At 37.7% G+C, this 23,659-nt stretch overlaps 3 protein-coding genes across 3 annotated transcripts; 2 read left to right on the top strand and 1 right to left on the bottom strand.

Annotated features, from left to right (window-relative positions):
• On the top strand, positions 1-987 carry LOC108372493 (uncharacterized). The gene has a single exon (XM_017628200.1). The coding sequence runs from the start codon at positions 1-3 to the stop codon at positions 985-987; it is 987 nt and encodes a 328-aa protein (XP_017483689.1).
• An 11,747-nt stretch (positions 988-12,734) lies between these two features.
• On the top strand, positions 12,735-14,901 carry LOC108372492 (uncharacterized). Its single transcript, XM_017628199.1, has 3 exons — positions 12,735-13,078; positions 13,157-13,697; positions 13,888-14,901. The coding sequence occupies exons 1-3, from the start codon at positions 12,735-12,737 to the stop codon at positions 14,899-14,901; spliced, it is 1,899 nt and encodes a 632-aa protein (XP_017483688.1).
• A 7,705-nt stretch (positions 14,902-22,606) lies between these two features.
• LOC108372494 (uncharacterized) lies at positions 22,607-23,152 on the bottom strand. Its single transcript, XM_017628201.1, has 2 exons — positions 22,941-23,152; positions 22,607-22,867 (listed from the first exon to the last, which is right to left on the bottom strand). The coding sequence occupies exons 1-2, from the start codon at positions 23,053-23,055 to the stop codon at positions 22,653-22,655; spliced, it is 330 nt and encodes a 109-aa protein (XP_017483690.1). The 5' UTR covers positions 23,056-23,152; the 3' UTR covers positions 22,607-22,652.
• Positions 23,153-23,659: the final 507 nt, after the last annotated feature.

Here is a 23,659-nt window from a genome sequence, read left to right as displayed (position 1 = left end):
ATGGGTTTATTGCCTGAAGACCGGACGACACCCTACGTTCGACCCTTCACGTTTACGGGCTTGGATTATTTTGGCCCTGTTAGTATAACGATCGGACGTCGAACCGAGAAGCGGTGGGTGGCACTGTTCACGTGCCTGTCAATACGTGCCATTCACCTCGAAGTCGCATATGACCTTTCAACAGACGCTTGCATTTTAGCTATGCGTAATTTTATGAATCGCAGAGGGGTCCCAAAAAGAATTCGTACGGACAATGGTAAGAACTTCGTGGGAGTAGCAGGCGAAGTTGCGCGCTTTGTAGATGTGTTTGACTGCCAGGCGTTGCAAGCGGAATTGTCCACTAAAGGGGTAGAATGGGTCTTTAATTGCCCGGAAAACCCATCAGAAGGCGGAGTCTGGGAGCGAATGGTACAATGCGTCAAGAAAGTCTTGCGGCATACATTGAAAGATCTTGCACCGAAGGAGCATACATTCCAAAGTTTGCTCATCGAAGCAGAAAACATTGTGAACTCGCGTCCGCTAACACACTTACCTATCACGCCACAGCAAGAAGAACCGCTGACGCCAAATCATTTCTTGCTTGGTTGTGCCAACACTGCTCAGACAACGAGTTGCTCGGAACCACCCGTGAAACTTTGTGCCATCCGCAAGCAGTGGCGAATAGCTAGACAACTTCGAGATCGATTTTGGAAAAGATGGGTTGACGAATATCTACCTACACTAACGCGACGTACGAAGTGGTGCATGCCAACGAAGCCTTTGGGGATTGGCGATTTGGTGTTTATCTGTGATCCTAAATTACCAAGAAGAGAATGGCGACGTGGCCGAGTATTGCGAGTATTTCCGGGAAAGGACGGCGAGATTCGTCGAGCAGAGGTGACTACGATAACTGGTCTAACTTATCGGCCAGTATCCAAGTTGGCGGTTCTGGATCTGGTTAATGGTGAATCTGATTCGATTCACGGGGGTGGGGGTGTTGCAAATTAAAAGTTTATGTTTCTTTCTTTATATTTCATCATTTTATGTAATAGATTTAGGAAATATTTGTTAGCTGTTAACTCTATATGTTTGCAACTCTATGCTTTGCCGTTTTACTCTCGCCGTTGTTCGTTGGAGCCGTTATTTCGTTACTATAAATCTATAAATTGGCTCATCTCTAGAAACGGGAACATATTCTACAATTTTCTTTAGCGGCGCAAGCATAGGGAGCGCAAACTGAGAAATAAACGTTTTGTAATAAATTCATTGTCAATCGATTAAGATAAATAGTTTAAATTTCTAGCTTCCTTTCCATACTGCGTCGCGACAAGGGGTATTCTCGAAGTCTTGTAAAGCCCTTTCATGGTGCATGGTTTGCAAAGGGTTTTGCATGGCTTCGAAAATACCTCAAATCTGTTAGTATTTGGTTGAGCTTCTTCTCCGATTTGTGAAGGAAAAAAAGGGACTGAAGATTTTTTTATTTAGAATCTAGTCATTACGTCCAGAGTTGACAGACGGCAGCGTTGATCTGGATCAACTCGTTAAATCGGTATATTCTCGGGAATTAACAGCAGTTGATCCGGATTAAATCCTGGTGTTAAAACTTAAATTAATGCGAATCAGGAATATTTTCGATGACAACACTGACCAAAAGGGCGAGCTGTTGTCTATTGTGACATTATTAAACGAAGCAAACTAAAAAGTAAACAACAAAAGAGGAATGGTTGGCAAACGCAGTAGCCAAATGGTGATAGCTATGTACTACAATTCGGTAGGATTCAGATTAGATCACCGATCCGAGCGAATTATCGAACATTTTTATACTCGAGTGCACTTGCGCAAAAGGGTATATTAACTTTGTTCACATAACGTTTGTTTGTAACAGCTAAAACAAATCGAGATAGATATAGACAAATGTATACATAAAAGCTCAAAATAAATAGAGAAGTCGATTAAGCCATGACTGTCTGTCCGTCCATCCGTCCGTGTACACGAATGGGGAAAAACACCCCTGCTTATCATGCAAAGTTAGTTTAGGAGAAAGTTTAAACGACGATATTTGATACCTGCGCCGGGTCTATAAAGTTCGGTTTCGCCCGAACTTATACTTCTCTACTTGTTATTTTGAGTTTTTTTTAACTATGTTATTTAACTTTACTTTATTATATTTTATTTTATCTTATTTCACATTATTATTTATATATTTTATTATAACTTAATTAAAATTTTTAGAGTTTAATTTTATTAGAAAAGTCAACAACAAAATAAAAGCAATAATTGTATAAACTAACAAAAACGAAATACAAATTTTGCTGGTTGTGGGACTCGAAACCAGGAAGTCGCGGCTCGTTTAATCCGTATTACTGGGCCACTGAGCCATTAATCCGGAATTAACGTAACCCACTTTTTGCAATTTTTTACGGCTGAACCGAACCGACCAAATTTTTCATTCCCTGCTTAAAAGTATATTTTTGATTAAGAATGGGGCATTATCATGTGAAGATATACATATCTACATTGAAACCCTATTCCAATTCTATATAATTGTGGAAAAGAATGCATGTATATCCTTTATCCAAAAGTACCTAACCGGTTTGTCGTCGCCTCAAAAATACATTTTTTTTAAATAATCAATACCTTCTTTAAATTATTCATAAAAATTATTATCACTGAAGCACGTTGCAAACGTGCCCATGAGCGCAAGCAAACATACACGCGAACACGAATACGTGCAGCAGACCAAACTTAAATACGTGTAAATACGAATGCAGTTAGCAAATGCATTCTCGACGGCAATAATGTGTGTTTGTCTTGCAGATACTCGTACGAATATTTAAGTATGTGGACCTTCTTAGTAGAGGTGCAACGAGTGCTTTCAACTTTTAAGAGCGAGCACAGGGTCTGGGTCCTGGCAGATTCCGCATACATGCATATTTGCATATGTTTGGGCATAAGGGTGGTACAAAAATGCATGTGGAAAAAGTGAAGACGGAATTTTAATGCCCCCTAGGATTATACTAAATCGAGAAAATATACCACTGTTTTGTTATTTCGAAATCGAAAAAATATTTAGAGGTCGCTCATAGCGCTCAAAGTTTTCATTATTTCCACGATCGGAGAACTCAATACCCAATTGCTTATTTTGCCATTTTTCAATACAAGCGATTTTTGATGGGTCCGCCCATTGCATTTTTTGGGCGGCCGCTGTGCTCTAGTGGTGCGCTACCATTCCGCAGGGCCTGGGTTCAAGCGCAGTTTTCGACCAACATCAATAAATAATTTTAAATTGGGGTCGTCCCTCGGTGATTTTCAAGAATTCTATATCATTTCTAAGAAAAATTGCTTTTTTTTACCATATAAAGTGCATGGAAAACTTTGAGGACTTTAAGCGACCTCTAAAAATTTTTTGATAAAAAAAAACAGTGTTATTTTTTTCGATATAGAACAATTCTAGGAGGTAAGAGCATTAAAAATCCGACTTATTTCGGACCACCCTATTCACCATACATACATATAATACTACATGCATACAACATTGCGATTAGCACACGTCTCAGCAAACTCAGCAGTTAAAGTCAGTCAATCACGGAAGCTTCGAACAAAGTAAATAATGAAGAAGTGAAAATAAATGAATAGCGCAAGAGTTTTTTTTTGTGGAGTAGAGTAGTATAAGTATTTTGGCTAAGATTTTTTTCGGCGAAAACATTCCTAACTACGAGTATAAGTTTAATATTCTTTACAGAAAGTTCCTATTTATTCTCAACGAATACTAAAAATAAAACGGTAACTATTTCTAATGCGTACTGATTTTCAATGATTTCGGAAAGAGTAAGGGTTGTTATTGTTGTAACAGCATACAAATTCTCTAAAAGAGTTTTTTGGGGAGTGTTGCTGGAGTGACAGTCCTTGGCCAGATATAAATCTGGGTCGTTCCGGTTACGTAGGCCCGACTTTCGTGGGAGCGTACATTTCATCATCTCTGGTTAACATTAACTCCAATATCGATAAAGCAGTCGATGTGTCATACAGTGAGGAGGAGCTAATTTAACTAGAAGCGCAGCTGACACGATCTACTAGCGTATGGCATCTGCGTGTAATCGAAAACTCAGCACCGCATGACCGGGACGTTGGCGTTGCTTTCCTCTCTCTCTCTCTATCAACAACAAATTTTATACGTTCCTAAGCACTCTTAGTCGTAATCATCCGAAAGTTTAATACTGCCATAGGAGGTGTTCCAGAAAGCCTTTGAATTAAGCTTATAGCACTGGTATTCAGCGACGTAGCGTAAACAAAGGTTGACGGACAGAGAAAAATATATCAAATTTGCTCTTGAAAGAAAGTGAGAGAGCAGCGAAGACGTCACCTTCATGCTGTGGTGAGTTTCGTTAACACTTAAATTACATACGGTAGACCGTGTCAGCTGAAACGTTCTCCGGTTTAACGTCGCCGTTGACTAACTGCGCTTTTAGTCATGTGCCATGCATCTTTCATTCTTTGTTAGTACAAACTTGAGCTCGTGAGATGGTATGGGACCGTGACTCGTTAGTACCCCAAACAAGTTTCGTTGAAAAAATTAGAAGATAATTGTTGGGTTTTGCGCTGTTAGAGCGTAGCAAGACTTTGGCAATCCCGAATTCTGTCCTTGGACAATTGAGGGAGAAGTGATCTTTGAAGAGTTTCCTGGTGGTAAGTCTACCTCGGTTTTAGCGCTTTCCCTCTATTCCTTCGTGTCACGACACCCTGTAAATCGCGACTCATCTTTCAACGAAGAGTTCATCTATTTTATTCCCAATCTAAGTTCCCTGTATTATGTCTATGTGTATATCGTGGTTGAACTTACAGCTCATTGTTCCATCATCTCTCTTACTCGCCATAACAAACGCCTAATGCTCTATAGAATCTTCTTCAGACATCAAAGAGAATCCAACTGGTCTTTTCATGTAATGTGAATGTGTTAAAACAGAGGTCAGTTTTCAGCAGAAAAATTGTCGTTCCGTTTTTCGAAAATGGCGATAGAAGTCTCTCTCGCTCTTCGTGGAATATGATTTAAGGCAAAAACGAAAAATATACTTTTTTTTAGATATCTTCGGTTTAATGTTTGTTTGTTTTTTATTATGTAGGCATCAAAATATATCTGAAATGCTTCGTGATTTTTCGGGAATTTTGAGATCGTCTAAGGATTTTTTGAGACTTTTCTTCGAATATTTTCTTTGCCTTTTAAAAGATATTTCGAGACTTTTAAGGGATTTTTCCAAAATTTACGGGAACCTTTGCCTTTTCTTTTTTACGGGATTTTTTAGAATTACGTAAGATTTCTTTAAAAAAAAATAAAAATAAAACACTATCGGCTGCTCTCTGCTCTTTGAGAACAAAAAACGGTAATATTTTAAAGATTACTAATGATATTTTAGCAAATTTTGGCTATTTTTCTTTTCATTTTTTAATGTTTTTTTTTTTTTATTTAAGTATAGCTCATCATCTAACAAACACCATGTATGTAAGTCCAAATTTTAAACTTTGTACAGAAATCATAAAAATTTCGAGCTTTTCTCGAATTTCTAACCCGTTCCATTTTAGTTTGATTAAGTGCATGTTTAGAGTAACTATAACTTAGAACATTGTTTTCTTGAACGCTTTGCTTATTTTTTTCATATAAAAAAATTTTCGAACATATTTTGTATGAAAAAATGTGTAACACCGTCAAACAAAAAAACTACCAAAAATTAACGGTTCTTTGTGGCTACCTCAAACTTGCATTTTATTACAATAAAATTGAATAGGCATTACAAAGTTTGAAAGTTGGATGCAATTTGGTCGAAATGCATCGAAATTTCCTAAATTTTTATCAAAGTTTGAATTTCGCAATCGCATGGTTTTTGTGGATAACGAGCTTTATTTTCATAAAAGAATTCTATTTCATGTATATTTTCACCATTTTCGTATGTAGATGAGCATAAATTAACTTCCAAGTCCCTTTCAGTACGAAATTTATGGTCCATTGTAAACAAATTCAAATCAAAAAGGAAAATATTTCAACAGAAACTTAAAGTCGCCTACACGGGAAGTCTGCCGGATGAAGACTGGCTGCCGGCAACAAGAACAACAAGACAAAGAGTGACAACTAAAAATTATGCAAGCAAGGAGGAAACAGAACTAAGCAAAATTAAATGAATTCATTACCATAAACAAATTTATTTATTTAAACTGACAAATGCCGTGAGCGGCAGCAACGACGCCAACAGAACTGAAGCTGAAGCTGAAGCAATAGCAGCTGAGCGTGACGCCGACAACGTGAAGTTCATTTCAAGAAGTTGTCAAAAGTTCATGAGCGCAAAACAGGGAAGCGATGGGCGAAACGAAAAGCAGGATAATATAAAAAAAAATAAAAATAAAAAAAAAAATTAACCGAAGAAAGAGGAAAAATTGCAGTGAATAAGATGCATCATAAGCAATAGCATGAACTCCTTCACACACATAAACCGGCACACACACACACACACACACACCAAAAACGAACATGCATAACGGGCGCGCGTGTGTTTGTGGTCTCACGTGCGCAGTTGCATACAAATAAATGTGGAATATACATACATATGCACTCTTATCCATACATATGTAAGTAACGAAGTCAGCGGCCGTCACATACTTACACACACACACACACATGTGCGAGCAGAGAACATAACGAGGTGAAAAGAAAGCAAATAACAGCCATAGTAGTCGGAAGTCATGCAAAGGCAGATGCAGAAGCTGCAGCAGCCTGCAGGCCGAGAAGATGTTGCATTGCCGAGAAGATGTTGCTGCATGGCGACAGTGGCGCTGGAATATAATCAAATTTCCGGCAAACATCTTGTTGATGTGCATATAGGTATGTACTCATTTGTGAGCGTGTGTGTGTGTGTGTGTGTGTGTGTCAGCTTCTTTCGTATGCCTCGAGGATGTACACGCAGCGGGAAATAAGCGGAAGGTAAGCAGACCGAGAAAGACTTTGTTGTCAGCTTGTCCGCCGACAGGCAACACAGTAAGCAGTGCTTTTTTGAAAAAACAAAAAAAAAATACAAAAATATTTTTCTTGAAAAAACACACACACGCTAACACGCTTACATACATACATACAAGTACACGAATACAACTCACTACTTTTGCTGCCAAAGTACATTCTTTTCTCCATGTATTTGCGCTGATATATACATACATATGTATGTACATATTAGTGAGTATGCGAGAAGTGTATTTTCAAAGTAGTAAGTAATTTTTTTCGCATGTTCAAAATTTTTGTGTGCAATGAATTTTCAAATAGTTCAGTTCATTCGCTTTGCGAATTGTGCAACTAGTTCTCCCCCATCTTTGCAGCAAAACATTTCTTTTAGTTAAAATTTTGTGAGTAGCGTAAACTCCACTCGGGTATAGAATGCAAGTCTGTATGTGTGTTCTAGTGCCTGGGTACATTCAGATGCATTGCTGGATCTGTATGAATCAGACATTCTAAATACAAGAAACGAAATCGATTTCAAAATCATTAATTGCTGTCGTTGCAGTGGCCGATACACATACAGCCGTATATACATAAATACATATGTACATATATTGGTACTACAGAAATCTAAGGGCTAAAATTGGGAGCTTTATCCAGAAGGTCTTCTGCTGGCTCTTCCTTATGCACCAGATAGGAACTCGGAGACTTCCAAGGACGTGCTGGAGGGGCTGGTCGTAGTTTGTGTGCAGGAGCCTTTCGGGAGGGTGGGTATAATATGGCCCGTAAAAGTGGGTGTATTTTGATTTGGAACTCTATAAAGGTGAACTGGAAGTTTACAAGTCAAAAATATGTAGAGCGAGGAGGGAGTAGGGAGTCATGAAACAACTTTTTCCAACGCGTAAAAGGGTATAAGGAATCAGCCATAATTAGGCGCGGCCTACTAAGTTATTTCAGAGACAAGACAGGAAATCGTACAGCTAGCAGCGAAGAGTTACCAAAGCCTAGTCCTGATTTCTTTTCGATTGTTGGTGCCTCTGACATCCCTCATAAATATTGCTTTGGAGACAAATCGGTTTTGGTTCGGCGTTGTGCCATCTTCACTGTCATTCTTCGATCTGGGGAGCTTCGTCTTCAAACCTAATCATACAGACTACTGAACATTCGAAATCGCTCTCACAAGCTTCTTCTCTAGCTACATTCCCTCAAGCGATGATAATCTGGGCCGGAGTGATTGCAGAAAAGCAGAAGTGGAATGCAGCCGGGCGGCTTTCAGGACTCTGAATTTTATGGTGGTGCACTCGCAGTCTGTCGGGAATGTCTGGCTTTGCCCTAAACCGCATTGGAGTAGCTGATGACTTGACACGGAAAGGCACTCTTGAAACGTTATCACCGGATAAGGAGCAGCTGGGGACATCTCTGTCATCATGTGGCTCACTCTCGGACGGTTGGGCTTCATGTCAGCTCTGCATGCGTTGGATGAAACTAGGACAAGCGGACTTGCAAGACACATCAGGACTAAAGTAGTTCATAAGGCGCTCTAGGAGGAGCTCATTACGCTTACAGCCTCAGCTTTCGTAGGTGGCAGCTCTGAAAGGTCACAGTGTGATTGTCTAAGGTGGAAACATTTTGGCTCACACTTTCTGACTAACCCTGGGGAGATCGGTGACTATGTTATGGTTTGCAATCTCTTAAATGTTATTTGGGACAATCCATGCAGACTAACTTAACCCAACGTTGGTAGGTAGATGTTGATCATTAATCACACGACTTTAATTTAGTATTCATGAACTCGAAAATCAGTGTCCTATTTTACCTATTTAATATTTAAATTTACTTCCTACATAACAGCACTGCTGAAGTCCGAGGGAAACGTTACACAAAACCCATTTTTGGACTTTACAACCTCACAAATATATTAAACTTCCTTTACATCAGGCGTTATTTACACTTTAATAGCCTGCTCGCCAAGCAAATTTTGATTTTGCAAAAATTTTTCATAATTTGTGTGCAATCATTTTCATCAAATTTTAAATAAGCTTGCAGTCAGCATTTAACAACGGCAGAAATTTTTGCTGAAAATTAACTCAGATTGATTCCATCCACTAAACTCTTTCCCACACCGATAATACGGGTTACGTATACGCCGCGTCCTACAGCTGTGAATGTGTAAGCTCTGGTAGTTTGGGTGGGTGTACGACAGCCGCTGCTGAGTTTTTAGTTGAGCCTCGAAAATTGCATTCACAACCACAAAAATTATTGTGAAAACTTTTCTTTTGTTTCCGCTTTTGGGTGGTGGAAAGTTTTTCCTGCAGTCACACACACACACAAGCGCAAAGCAGGAGTTTTAACGCCACTATACATACATAAATATGTATGCACAGGAATATGACTACAAATTTCATGCATGTAAGTATATATTTTTTTGTTTGCATAATCGTATTTAAGCATACGTACATACGTAAGTATTAGAATGCTTGCCGCAGTTGAGTGAGATTGCTTTTAGCTGCCTGCCTGCCTCGGCGCGGGTGCGATGTTGCTGGGCCAGTTATGCCTTTCGTGTTTTCCGTAATTTAACTATTTGAAATATGCAGACTAAAAAACATATCCATATGTATGTATGTACACACACAATCATACATGAATGCACATAGATTAATACATACGTACAAATAGATGTGTGTGTGTGCGGAAAAGTCATGCAGCTGCAGTACAACTCTCTTTGCGCTCTTTTTGCTAAGTGAGCGAGCGAGCGAGTATTTTTTGCACCGCAAAACCACAACTTTGGTTTAGAATTACAGGCGTACAAAAAACAAAAGGTTGGCAAGTTGCAGGTAAAACTAAAAAAAGTAAAAAGCAAAACAAAGAAAACATACGAAAAAGCGCAAAAATGTTAGATTTCCTGACTGAAAAGTGAGCTAAATGCCAGTGGAAGTGTTGAAAGTGTTTGAAGTGTGGATTTGTTAAAGATCAACCAAGTGGCAGTGATAAGCCAAGTGAATGTCATTATTGTTTGCAAAAGTTCTTCTCAGTCTCAGCTTTTAGTTACGCACTTACACGCCAACAACAATGGCGCTTGCATATGCACCTACATACATACATACATACATAAGCAAGTGTATTTGACATGCCATGTGCAGGTGTGCTAAGCATTTGTGGTTGTGCAGTTGTGTGTGTGCGTTTATGGCTGTCACTCCACTTCTTGTGCGATGTTTTTTGTTTTTCCTCTTTGTTTGTTTGCTTAGTGTGCGTATGTACATTAGACCGTACCACGAAAAAAAAAATGTTCGCCATGCACCTTTGGATCTACATACATAAATTATTTTTGCATGGCAATTTCGAAAAAAAAAATTATTTTATGGTCGAACGTAAGGACTGTCGCCTTTTTACATTTTCCGTCTCATTGCCCGTATGCCAGAAACATGAATGTGTAAATATGAAAATTTTGGGAAATCAAGTTTGAAATTTTTTTTTGGTATTTTGGGTTTTGGTATTACATAGAACATCCAAAGGTTAATCAAGTCAACCCAATAACTCAAAACTAATAAATTTGCACATTCATGCTTCTGGCATAAGGGTGACGATATATCGATGTTCGTGCTTCAGGGAGAAATTTTTTTTTGTTCCAAAGTTCATTGATCTCAAGCATCCACCGCATATCAGTTCTGGTCATCCTAACGTACCACAGTAATGCCAGTAAAATACGGCTCACCAAGCTTTAGCTATGGAAGGATTTCGATTATACAATAAAAAAAAATTTTTTGCGAATGTAGGAGTCACAGAAAAATCTAAAAAAAAAATCTCAAAACTTCTTTATAAAAAAACCTTATACTTAAGCGTAAACGGCAAACTTTTTTTTTGTATGCTTGTAAGGTAGTGCGGTCTAATGTACATACATACATACAAATTTAGGTATAAGCTGCCACGATAGTTTGTGCGGCATGTGCATTGCTGCATGCAAATGGCATGTGATCCTGGTGTCGGATTAAGTTTCGTAAATGAATAGTTTCCTTTTTTTTTCTGTCAACTCAAACTCTATGACAGACAACCTGGTTGTCATACAGCCAGATACATATCAGGTTATGTGTGAAGTCGAGTTAGGTCATCTAAAAAAAAATTAGTAAAAAATTTCAAAGTTTTTCAGGTGAAAAAAGGTTAAAGTTTCATTTTGACGTTGAAAGAAGTGAGTGATAAGCGCTCTTTATTCGGCACTCGTAGCAGTAGTAAAGAAATTTGAATCAGAGGAGTGTAATCGCTCTTTCAGTTTATTCACTGTGTTATTCAAAGTTAGTTAAAAAAGTATATATTTGAGCCGCTTATTTCGAAAGTGGCCTAAGTCACACTTCACGCGTCGGTTATTTGTTCATCTTCATCAACCAAAGGTAAAAGGTTTTATCATTAGTTTACGATGATAAAAAGATTTACACAGCAGTCTGGTATCCAGCATAGTGTTACCTTTTTTTTTGCTGCTAAAATTTGTAGCGTGTCATAACAGTCTTTAAAAAACTTGAATTTAATCACCCTGTTGGAAAGCATAGGCTGGCCGCTTGGATCTCTGAAAGATGCCAAAAATTCACGCTCTCAATAATACTCAACCTGGAATATGGTAACCCAACTGCCTTTCGGAATTGCAAGTTTCGTGCCAGGCCCATAAGCACTAAACACCTGCGTTGTCATTCTCGAACATGGACTATGAATTTTCTGCTAGAAAAAAAATCTTCTTGGTAATGGAATCGGAGAGTCAGAAACTTTCCAAGAAGCTGTTAGAAAACAAAATTTGCAGCTTTACCATTACAGTGACCCGTTAGTGTTCCCCACACATAGTCACTGAAACAAAGGAACTTCTTTAAGTGATGGTGTTCGTCTAAATTGTGCCACTAGCTAGCGGTGCAGGATTTTCCCCACCTGTTGAAATCCTTTTCGACGTCATTGTTGTCGAATCCAAGGAATCAGCTGGCTCCAACAAATGGGGTGTCTGCTGCTTTTTTAGCTTAGAAGTCCGCTTTCCTATTACCATGATAGCCCTCATGACCAGGCACCCATATTAGGGAAACTCTATTCTGGATGTCTAAAAGAATTTTTGATGGAAATAGGGAGCTATTGAGGGCTTTGAGAACGCATTGGCTGTCCAAAAATATGGAGCTCTGGCATATTGCCTATTTACTAAGACGTGAGCCATCTCAAGTATGGCTTCCAGTTCGGCCTGGATTATTATTGCGTATTAGCTTTATGGAAAATATGTGAAATTTTTGTGAAATCGATTTCGTTCGAGGACAGCGTTTTAGCCAAAGTCGTATCTTTCCCTTTGAATATTTCAAGTTATCCGACAAGGTTGGCTTGTTTGAATTTACCTTTCGTACAGGCCCTCTTGTTCCCAATGGCCCTTTCACGGTGTCGCCCTTTCGCATTGACAGCCTTAGCCTGTTACTCAAGTTTGCCATGATAGTTCTCCGTGTAAGCACTTATGTACTTACACGCGAACAATTTACAGCGGTTGATTGCAAATTACAGTTACCTCCATGTCGCACATATCTATTAATTAAATTAACCCATAGATGAAATCTGTACCCAAGGGGAAAATAGTATTAAATACTGGCAATTGTAGCGAAATGTAATCGCTAATCATATTAAGTAATTAATTTACACATTGCTTACTGGGAGCCATTATAAAATAAGCCAACGTACGCAATTTACTCACAGTTTAGTTTTAGCTAGTTAGTGGGCTTTTCGTGAAAAGTGTTCGTGTCCGTTCGCATTTGTTTTGCTGCGAAAGCGCTAAGAAATGTCAAAATTATTTTTGGTCGTGCTATTCATAACGGCAATTGTGCCCCCAAGCAATGCAAAGCTACGCTTTCTTATCGACGAAGTTAACCGGGATCATGCACCCTATGCGAAGCTGGCGCTCTACATGACCGAACGCTACATAACGCCAAAGGCAAGAACACTCATTATCATGGAGAATTGCGAACATTGCAAGCCAGGATTGTTAAATATGCATACGCGCTTGCTGCGCTACTTTTTGAAGCAATTCAATCCGACTATGTCACTGCAGCTATTCTTCGGTTTGCCAGAGGAAAGGCTATGGGACTACAATCTTTTCATCGTCGATTCTATGCACGCCTTCAAGTAAGCGTGGCATCAGGCATAGCTTACCAAAAATAAAAAAAAACAATAATACTATTATCTTCATTTTTGTGTGTGCAGGAATTTAAGTATCCACATACCAGTAACGCATTACGAGTACCAATTTCATTTCTTCATCATCTTAACTTTACGGACGAGATCCGAGCGAACGGCGATTGAGCATATGGAGCAAATATTCAAGGAATGTCTGCGACTTCATGTGGGCAATGTGGTTCTAATGTTTCAATTTGACAACAGTCATACTTTTCACTTCTACACCTACTCTCCATTCGGGGAGGCGTACTGTCGGAAAATAGTGGATGTTGCTGAGTTCAATAATTACGCAAATGGACGTTTGGCTGAGGATCGACTCTTTCCACCTCACTTTCACAATTTTCACGGTTGTACTTTGAACGTTTGCCTGCGGTTGGGCTATCCATTTGTGGGACATAGAGGTGATGATCAGCAGCAGCAAATGCAAAACATTCATTTGTTGAATGGTTTAGAAGCTGACATATTGAAAATTCTGGCAAAAGCGATGAACTTTCATGTGAATATTTCCATACCGAAAGAAGATAGTGTCATTGGAGAGTTCCAGAACTCGACGGGTTGCTTTGCAGAGGTTTGTTTGAGTAGAAACACATTAGAGTGCGTTACACAAAAAACAAAAAAAAAATGCAACATATTAAAGCGAATCATAAAACGTTAAAGATATGTACATCATAAAATTATAAACTCCCTGGGCCTGGGCCTCTTTCAGAGAACTTTCAAACTGATTTATTTTCTTAAATTTTCTTAATTTATTTCGGCAGCTCGCTTCGGAAAAGGCGGACATCGCATTGGGCTGTTTGAGTAGCTCGGACACTTTGCGCCATGTTTTCAGTTACTCCATCACCTATCACCAAAGTCCGTTTGTATTCATTGTGCGGAGCGGCTTGCACTTCGGACCCATTAAGCAATTGGCGCTCGGTTTCTGCAAAGATGTTTGGCTATGGATTGGTAGCTGTTGCCTGGTCGGCATGATACTAATCCGTTTAGTGGTCACTTTTGCAAGCCCTCGCATCTGCGAGCAAATTGTCGGACATCCAAGACATAGTGACTGCACTAATTTGATTGTCATAATGATGGGAAATCCCATCAACGCACGTCCTCGCCACATTTGCCCCCGACTCCTGCTCATGACCTGGCTGTTAGCTACGCTGGTCTTGCGCAATGCCTATCAGGCGAAGCTCTTTGAAACTTTGCGCATCTCCAGACGCATTCCCGTTCCACGCAGCATTGCTGGTCTCGCAGCTGAACAATATAAGCTAATTTTTGATTCGTATGTGGATTTCTACCCGCGAAATATGACGACAATTCAGCATAATTTGACGAATCGGTATGGCATTGTTCAAGATAGCGAAACGCCACACATCGCCACCGTTTCGATGTTGGACACCTTGGCTTGGCACAATCAACAAAATTGGCAAACTAGTCGCTTGACGTATGTCGATGAACCGATCTATAACATACAGCTATCGATGTTCTTCAAGAAACACTCGATGTTGCGTATGGTTTTCGACAATTACATCAAGCGGCTGATGACGTCGGGGATAACGTCGCACATTGCCAGCAAGCATGTGAAGAAACATTTCCAAGTGATGAACACGAGATCTCAACGATTGCCGGCCATCAGCAGCAATATGCTTAAGGGACTCTATATGCTTTATCTGATGCTAATGGGTTTGGGTTGTACGCTTTTTGGATTGGAGCTACTTACAAGCAGATGTCGGGGCATCAAGCGAATCATAGACTGGTTTCACAACGTCGAAGGAAGCTGGGATTAAATAATTAAGTAAAATAATATTGAGTGGAGAAGAAGAAATTGCAAATTGATTTTCAAATCGTTGGAGTGTCAGTGACGTAGAAGAAATACTAAAATGATTTAAAAAATGCAGAGCACTCAACGTCAGCTACGGGCAGAATAACAGCGTGGCTTTTGTGGCATTAGCCATCTTAATTTAAATAACTCAATAAATACAAGCAGCAAACAAAAAAATAAAATAAATAAAAAAACCAATAAACAACTATGCATTAAAATTTCAGCATGCGAAATGTCAAAATCACCAGAAGAATGATTGTCATCATTAATGTATGTATATATCAACATGAATTTTAACAGCGACAACAACAGCAAAAGCAAGCTGCAATAACAATAACCAGTGCAACAACAGCGGTGGCTTCAACATGTTGCAACCTCAATGTCAACTTCACTTTCATTGTCAACAACAAAAGCGGCTGAAATATTTTGTTAAGCACTGAGTGTAAACGTTTTGTTGTTGGCGCGGCAGTCCAGCATGCAATTGGCTGGCAGGTGGGTTGGCGTCAGGGTTACCATCTACTTCAAAACAAATTTACCAAATCTGGAAAATATCTACCAATAACTTTTTTATGGTTATTTTAATAAAAACTATAGAATAGGAATTAAAATTGTTTTAAGGAACTTTTTTTTACTTATTATATCGTATTTGTGATCATATTATTGGCATATTCTCCGTTTCCTTTAACCAAAAGCGGAAGTGATGAAACTAAAGGCAACAACGAAACTTCATTATTTGGAAAAACTTCAACTCGAGTTATTATATTTAGACAAATACTCAACGATGACTCAAAAAGGTATGTACTTGGTGATTTTTTTTTTTAATATTCACAATGTGTTTTAAGTAAATTTTTTTTGTTACTTTAACGAAATCTATAAAAATCAAGGATTCACACTTTACATAACATTTAAAAAAATTCAAAAATTGTTTGTCTAAATTTCGAATTTTTTAAGGCAAATAATATTCCCGTTGATTTTTTGAAATTTTTTTTTTATTTTTGTTTTGTTTTTTTTTAGCAATTTCCATTGTTAAAAAATGGCGTTGATTTAATTTTTTTTGCGAACAATCATAGTGCGTAATTACTGACCTGTAGATTTTTTATATTTATTTAAATTATTTAAAATATTTAGGCAAGTAAAAGCTCCTCAAGATTCCAGTAAAATGAGTTTTGAATTGAGCACGATATGTTCGCCTTATATCGATATACATTTATGCGTATGTAAGTATGTGCATATATAAAAAGTATGCAAAGAAATTTTTTAATATAAAGATAACTACGAAAAATAAATCGGGAACGAAAAGTTCAACCAAAATCTACCTAAATGAGAACAAATTTACTTTTTACCAACCCAAATTTTTTCTACCAATTTTGGTAACAATTTACCAAAGTGGCAACTCTGGCTGGCGTCAAGCAGTAGTGAGTAGTGGCAGGCAGGCTGACGTATTTTAAACTTTAGTGGTTTGCGAAGCTTGCGGAAGAGCGGGCTAAAGTAAAAGCAAAAGCAATGCAAGCCAATGTGGAAAGAGAGGAGAAAACGTTTCAGAACTACTTTTTAACCTCAAGTCAAATTCACTGCAATACGAAACTTGTTGCTGTCACTGGCATGCGATGCGGTTAAGTTGCTGACATATTTATGTGCATCAAAAGTGAATTATTAATAGAGTTACCAAACTTTTATGAACTTGTATATGTGCATATACATATGTATGTATGTATGTATGTATGATTTTTCTTTAGCTATGTGGTTGTGTATATGGCACATTGGTTTTTACTTATTGTATACATATGTAATTGCAAACGGAAAGATACATATTTACATATATTGCGTATCAATAAATGGAATTGAAATTAATTAAATAACATATGAAATTATGCATTTACATACATATATGCACATAAAGCTTATTCACCAAAACTGCATAATAGAGTTGGTGCTTTGCTAAACGATTATTGTGAAGCTTGCATTTCATTAAACAATAAATCAATGTCAAAGTTTAAAAGAAAAAGCAGTCTTTTCTGAAATCAGGATTGTGTTAAATTTTTTATTATCTCCGATGGGCCCTAATTACATAAGAGTTTTTGCTCGAGTAATGGAATGACGAGATCATCAATTTGGAGTTCCAGAGTCCTCACAATTTTTAAAATTTCGGCTCTTGCCAACATTCTCTGGATTGTCATCGTCAACGAAGTCCTGAAGGAGCTGTAAAGGAGAGTGACAGAGAGTTTCTGAAAATTTTGTAGGATCTTTTTGCAGAGTACATACTTAAATTTAGACACAAATTCGTCCAATAATCCTAAAAAAACGAAGCTGGTTATTTTCACCAGAAGACATAATGTGCCAAATTCCCAGCTTAACGCGATCGCTGGCGTTCTTCTTATGCCCTCTGGCGGGATCAGGTTTTTAGCGTGATTCCAGGCAGGAACCGTAAAGGCAAATTTTGACAAGCGAATAAACTGATACCTTTCAGTTAATCTATACTTATGGAAAAGCACCATGTGGAAGAGGCAGGGTCTCCCTCCGATGGTAATCTATAGGCTGAATGAAAACGTAATCCCGTAAATTATGTTGCATAGGGTCATTCATTCGTTAAAAAGTCTATATTACCTATGAAGTTAGAACGCGTGCAAGGGGCTGCCCTTGACGGAATTAGTCGGTTGCTCTGGACTACTCCTCCTCTTGCAAAACTGTTACAGTCCGCTAGCCATCAGGCTGAGAAACGCCGGTGCACAGTGATGGACAAATTACACAAATCTTGCTAGGTTTCGATCTCAATCTTAGTTATTAATTTTACTTTAAGGAGGTACATCGCTCCTTTGAAAAGTTTCGGAATGAAAAAATAAACCTTATTAAAGGCTTTAGTTAGACTTTACTTCGCAGATCATTAATGGGGTATGACACCCTTAATCAAGGTGGGTCCAAAAACAGAAAAATTAAAAAAAAAAAAACAAAAATGATTTATAGAGAACTCTATTTCAGTTTAACTAGAACCTTCAATTTGGGTTAAATTTTTGAGAATTTTCGCAACTATTCAAAAAATTACACAACACCTGGGAGACCACTGTGCGGCATACGAAAATTCGAAAGCCGTTGGAAAATTCCACTCCACACTGCCTCCGCTCTATTGGATGCTTGCAGTGTATTCTATGTGGAACTCTTCGTTAACCTCGAATCTATATTATGTACATCCAAATGTGGTTCCAGGGCATCGAAACAATATAGCAAACTCGAAGGCTTATGAATTTACTAGTTGGAGCTCGCCTGACTTCATTTCTATTCATAGAGAGGGAATAGGAGGTACTGCAGCAAACTCTAGGTCGCTCGTAGACAGATGGGCTTTTAGCCGGTAGTCAATCGCGGGCTTCTTCAGCTAAATGAGCAGCAAATCTTGCGTCCGCCAGAGTTATGTCTCATCATTGTCCAATAAGAACCCATTCGGCTTTACTGAAAATTATTTAGGACCACTATTTATTTTCGTGACTAAGGTCTAAACATTTCGGCTCGTATTTATAGTCACACCCACTCGAGTGGACATCAGCTGCATGTTGAACTTAATTTTGAGTTCCAAGCCCTTTTCCGAACAACTTCATGTCGATTACCTACAGTCATAGCTAGTAGAAATGGTAGCATGGCCAAAGAATTTTTACTATTTTCGAGAAGCCCACTATGGGTGAGTGTAAATTGGCAGCAGTTATAAAGTTTTCACCGCATACACTCCAGCATTCACATACTCTTCGCTTATTTATCTATTGTTGACTTGAATGTAATTGCGACAACAATGTTATCAGAATAACTTGCTACTATTTACTACTTAAGCAATGTCACGTTTTGGTTGTTAGCGCACAAAACTTCGCGAAGTTTCAGTCAAAGATTTTCCTGCAAACAACTTTTCACAACATAAGCTTACTATGTAGCACCTAGAACCTAGTACCTACTTATGTAAATATGTAAATTTAAAACTTTAGTGCATATGAACTTTATAAAATGCATACATATACATAATGTAGATATATGAATTATTGTAACGAAACAGTTTTATGGCCGGGTGCAGATAACGTTTTCCAATAGTTTTGAGCTGCATTTTCTCCTATTCATATAAAGTAAATTGGATTAAAATAAGTGTGACGTTCTGGTTTCGCTAAGGCATGCATTCCCGCGTCAACTTCTTCACAAAGAAGCGCCTAAATAGATTTCGTATGTTGTGGCTTCGGTAAGCTTTGTTTGAAGTGAAACTTCTTTAGCGGTGGTTGGTTGGTTGGGAGTAAATTGGCAAATTCAGCGGAAATTGCACACGGATCTGGTTGGGACGGAAATGATGCAAACGGAAATGGTGCAACGGAAATGATTGGGGCTGAAACAAGTACTTCTTGTGTATATGCAACGGAAATGATGCAATGGAAATGGTGCAACGGAAATGGTTGGGGCTGAAACAAGTGCTTCTTATGTGTATGCATATGGTATAAATTTAACAAAAATTTGCTAACAAAAGGTTAAAGAATAACACTTAGGAAAAGACCAATACAAGAATGAAAGTAAAGGTGACTACGTACATAAATGAAGAATAGGATAAAGGCAAAGGTAAAAATAACAACAAAAACAAAGATGCGTAAAGATAAAGGCAAAAATGAAGACCAAGGTAAATCTAAACACTTTACTTATATATATAAGAACAAATGTGAAGGGAAATATGTAGCTGAAAAAAATCATGAACATAGAAGTAAAGACAAAGAGGAGGATGAGGATACCGATAAAAGCAAAGATGAAGATAGGGGAAGAAAGATTAAAATAGAGGTAATTAAAGAGGAAAGGATATAGAGAGAGACACAGAGACTCAATCTGGGAAGTATTTCTGGATTTTAGGGATTTTTGGGATTCTCGAGACCTATCGATAAAATAATCGATATTTTTATCGGTTTTGTTATCGATTTTTTTATCGATATTTATCGATTTGTTATCGATATTAACCGATTCAGTTATCGATTTTGTTATCGATGTTAATCGACTTTGGTAGCGATATTTATCGGTTTTGTTGTCGATATTTATCGATTTTGTTATCGATATTTATCGATATTTACCGATTTTGTTATCGATATTTATCGACTTTGCTAGCGATATTTATCGATTTTGTTATCGATATTTATCCGATTTTGTAATCGATATTTATCGATTTTAATATCGATATTTATCCGATTTTGTTATCGAGATTTTTTCGATTTTTTTTATCGATATTTATCGATTTTGTTATCGATATTTATCGATTTTGTGATCGATATTTACCGAATTTGTTATCGATATTTATCGATTTTGTGATCGATATTTATCGATTTAGTGATCGATATTTATCGAATTTGTGATCGATATTTATCGATTTTGTTACCGATATTTATCCAATTTGTTATCGATATAAATCGATTTTATTATCGATATTTATCGATTTTGTTATCGATATTTATCGATTTTGTTATCGATATTTATCGATTTTTTATCGATATTTTTATCGATTTTCTAATCGATTTAGCTACCAATGGTATTATCGATGTTGCTATTGAAATTTTTATCGAATTTGTCATCGATTTTGGTATCGGTATTTTGATGGACGTTATAATCGATTTTGTTATCGATAGAGTATAATGATAAAAATGAAGATAATGGAAAAACAGAATAACATGAATGTTATTAAAACGAACAGTGGTAGAGGTAGGGATCTACATTGATACAAAAAAAGCGAAAAACTATAACCTTAAGCAAAAGCAGATGTGTGTATGTATAGATAGATAAGTAACGTAAGTTTAACTTCTACAGTGTGGCCCGGGCGCACTTACTTTTTTAGTTGTGCATAATCGGGCCTGATCGGGTTGGGCAATGCAACCAGGGCGTATGAGTTATTTCTTGATTTGTAGTTACGATTGTCGGTGGTGCGTATAATAACAGTCCCTTGAGCTTAAAATTAATTACAATAAAAGATGTCAAAATCGAGTTAATTTTCCTTGCTGTAATTTACTGTGCAATTTAGTGCGTTTGCCACTCGCCTAACCTAGGTGGCTGCCACCACCTAGTGTGGGCTCCCTCAATTAATGCAACAATATATCCAGCAGCTGTCAAGTCAAATCTGCCACCAATGCCACACATAAATTTGCCATCTTGACATGGTTTTGAATGAAAACGCAAACGTACACATAACTTTAACAGATGCATTCGCCTGGTGGCATGCAGCTTGAGCAGTGGCATCAGCAGCGGCTACATGCCTCGCAATCTACTAACTACAACCGCCGCAACCATGTGCGCGCTGTTGCAGCTTTAGGCAGAGACAAGTGGGTTGAAAAAGGGGATGCGGAAGCGAAAAGGACTTATTGCGTGCGCTCACACAATACCCGGAGCCGTTTATGCTTGCCACCTGACTACATACATTACCCCAGCCGCTGTTCACCATTGCGTTGGCACTTCACTTGCTTGCCTCAAGTTGAATTATGTCTCCTGACGCTGACATATTTGCCACTTAGCAGCGTCGGCACCCCTGCAAAGCAGTCAACAGCAGTTGGCAGCAGCCGAATATACTACTAAGGCAAATCCACAGCTGAAGCTCACCACTTCGGTTGGTTGCAGCTCAACTGCCACAATCGGTGCAAAATGCGCAATTAGGGTTTTGTGGTTGCAAGTGTTTGTGGCAAATGCAAAAAAAAAAAAAAAATTAAAAGAGAGACACAAAAAAAGTGCCAGTTTAAAAACACGAAAACAAACAAACGAAATAAATATTCCACTCATTCTTTGTGCGCGCATCTTAAGCCTTCACTTGCACACACACACGCATGCACAGCAACAACAACCACACCGATAGAAAACACGCAGTCGAGCGCGCTTAGCACATTTGCTCAATTTGTGGCAATTTACACTTGCCATTTGTGTGGCAAGTCCCTGTATATGTTTTGTATGCACTGTACATACTTATATTGCCCCTCTCGCCACGGCACCCTCCACACAGCCGCAGCTCTTTTTTTTCAAGTACTCTTGGGCGTTCTATGTACGTACGAGTGCGCATTTCGTAATGGAAAAATCACTTGAGCTCATTTATAATTCAATTTCATGTACTTGTGGCAGTTAGTTATTGTCGTTGTTGTACTTAGCTAGTTGCTTGCTTAGGTTGCACTCGCCGGCATGGAATTTGTTGCATGTCATGTGCAGTGTTGACTTAATAAATTGCCAGCGCATTAAGCGAGTGTTAAGTGAGTGTTGGTGGTGGTGGCGGCGGCGGCGGCGGCGGCGGCGCACAGTGAGACAACGCCGGCATTAAATACAAGGAGTCATTGTAGAGCTCTGAAATTTTGCACAGGTTATTTTTGAGACAATTCCAGTTTAAAAAAAAAAAATTAAGAAAATTCGCCCACTTTTACGCCCACCTGCCATACAGTCGAAATTTGTAAAATGCCGTATTGTCCGTAATACTTTAGGTATAACTTTCAATTTTGGTATACTTGAATTTTATATAGTTACAAACATTATTTGAAATAAAAATTGAACTTTGGCCCACTTTTAACCCCATCACCCATACTACCTCAACATAAAAAGTGCCATATTTTCTAAAATATATTAAATACAACCTTCAAATTCGATATTACTGTAATTTATATCATTTAAAATGTTTCATGCAAAAATTACAATAACACGCGCACTAATACGCCCACCTCCCATTGAAATGCAATAAAAAAAACAATATTTTTTTTTTCATTCAATCAATAATTTTTTAACATCATCATGGTATTCTAATTTTTTTAATTTGTTTCTCATTCTAAATGAATTAATATAAGGATCTGATGATATTTGCAAATAGTGCATTACATCTTCATTCGTAGAAATACGTGAATTTTTACGAGAATGGAATAGCCTACAGTTTCTATACTCCTTATTCATTGCTTCTTGCGCTTCTTCGGATAACATTCCTGTAGCAAAAAAAAAGTTAATATTAAATAAAGTTTAAAAAAATACTTTCAAAAATAAAAATTGCAAACAAACCTATTGGCAATATAGCCTCAGATACCATTTTGCTGCCGTGAATGAGAACTTTATGCACAGTGATGGGCATGTAGTACCAGCCATAAAGCTCTACATATAATTTTGCAGTGTCCATGCAATACGTATGGAATTTACCAACATCTATATTTTTACTACTATTTATAGTATTTAATATAATTTTAAAGCGGTGAATTAAGTCTACATTTACACCAGTTATGTCAGCGGTTATTTCTGGATGTTCAAAAAATCTACTAGAGACATTACCATCATTGGTTGTTCCCATGCCTTGTTTCACCACATCGACTTTTAAGCCCAGAATAGTAAATAGTAAACAATTAATAATTAAATAATTAAACAATTAATAATAATTAATTGAATAGTAAACAATTAAAAAAAATAAAAGTAAAAAGTTGTAAACATGCTATTGCATGCTAACATACGTATAGCGACAGAATGTGCGCGTTACGTACTTTTTGTAGTTTTTTGTATGTTTAATGTGCTTTTGCAAACTTTTGCTATATGTCCTCTACTTTAAATTAAAGCTGAGACTTCAAACTTTCATTTGGTATAAGTCTGCACCTAGGGCGAGGGGCTGCTCTATATTTCCTAGGCCATTGAAAATGCAAAATGTTCAATTTTTGCACCACAATTCTTTGTTACGAAAAAAAAAATTTTGTTTTTTTTTTAAATTTATTTTTTCATTTACTCATTCTACAATA

Source organism: Rhagoletis zephyria, unplaced genomic scaffold, assembly GCF_001687245.7.
Source record: "Rhagoletis zephyria isolate East Lansing unplaced genomic scaffold, Rhagoletis_zephyria_1.1 Rzeph_scaffold_05803, whole genome shotgun sequence".
In the NCBI taxonomy this organism is placed as follows: Eukaryota; Metazoa; Arthropoda; class Insecta; order Diptera; family Tephritidae; genus Rhagoletis; species Rhagoletis zephyria.
This window is presented reverse-complemented; position numbering and strand designations above follow the sequence as displayed.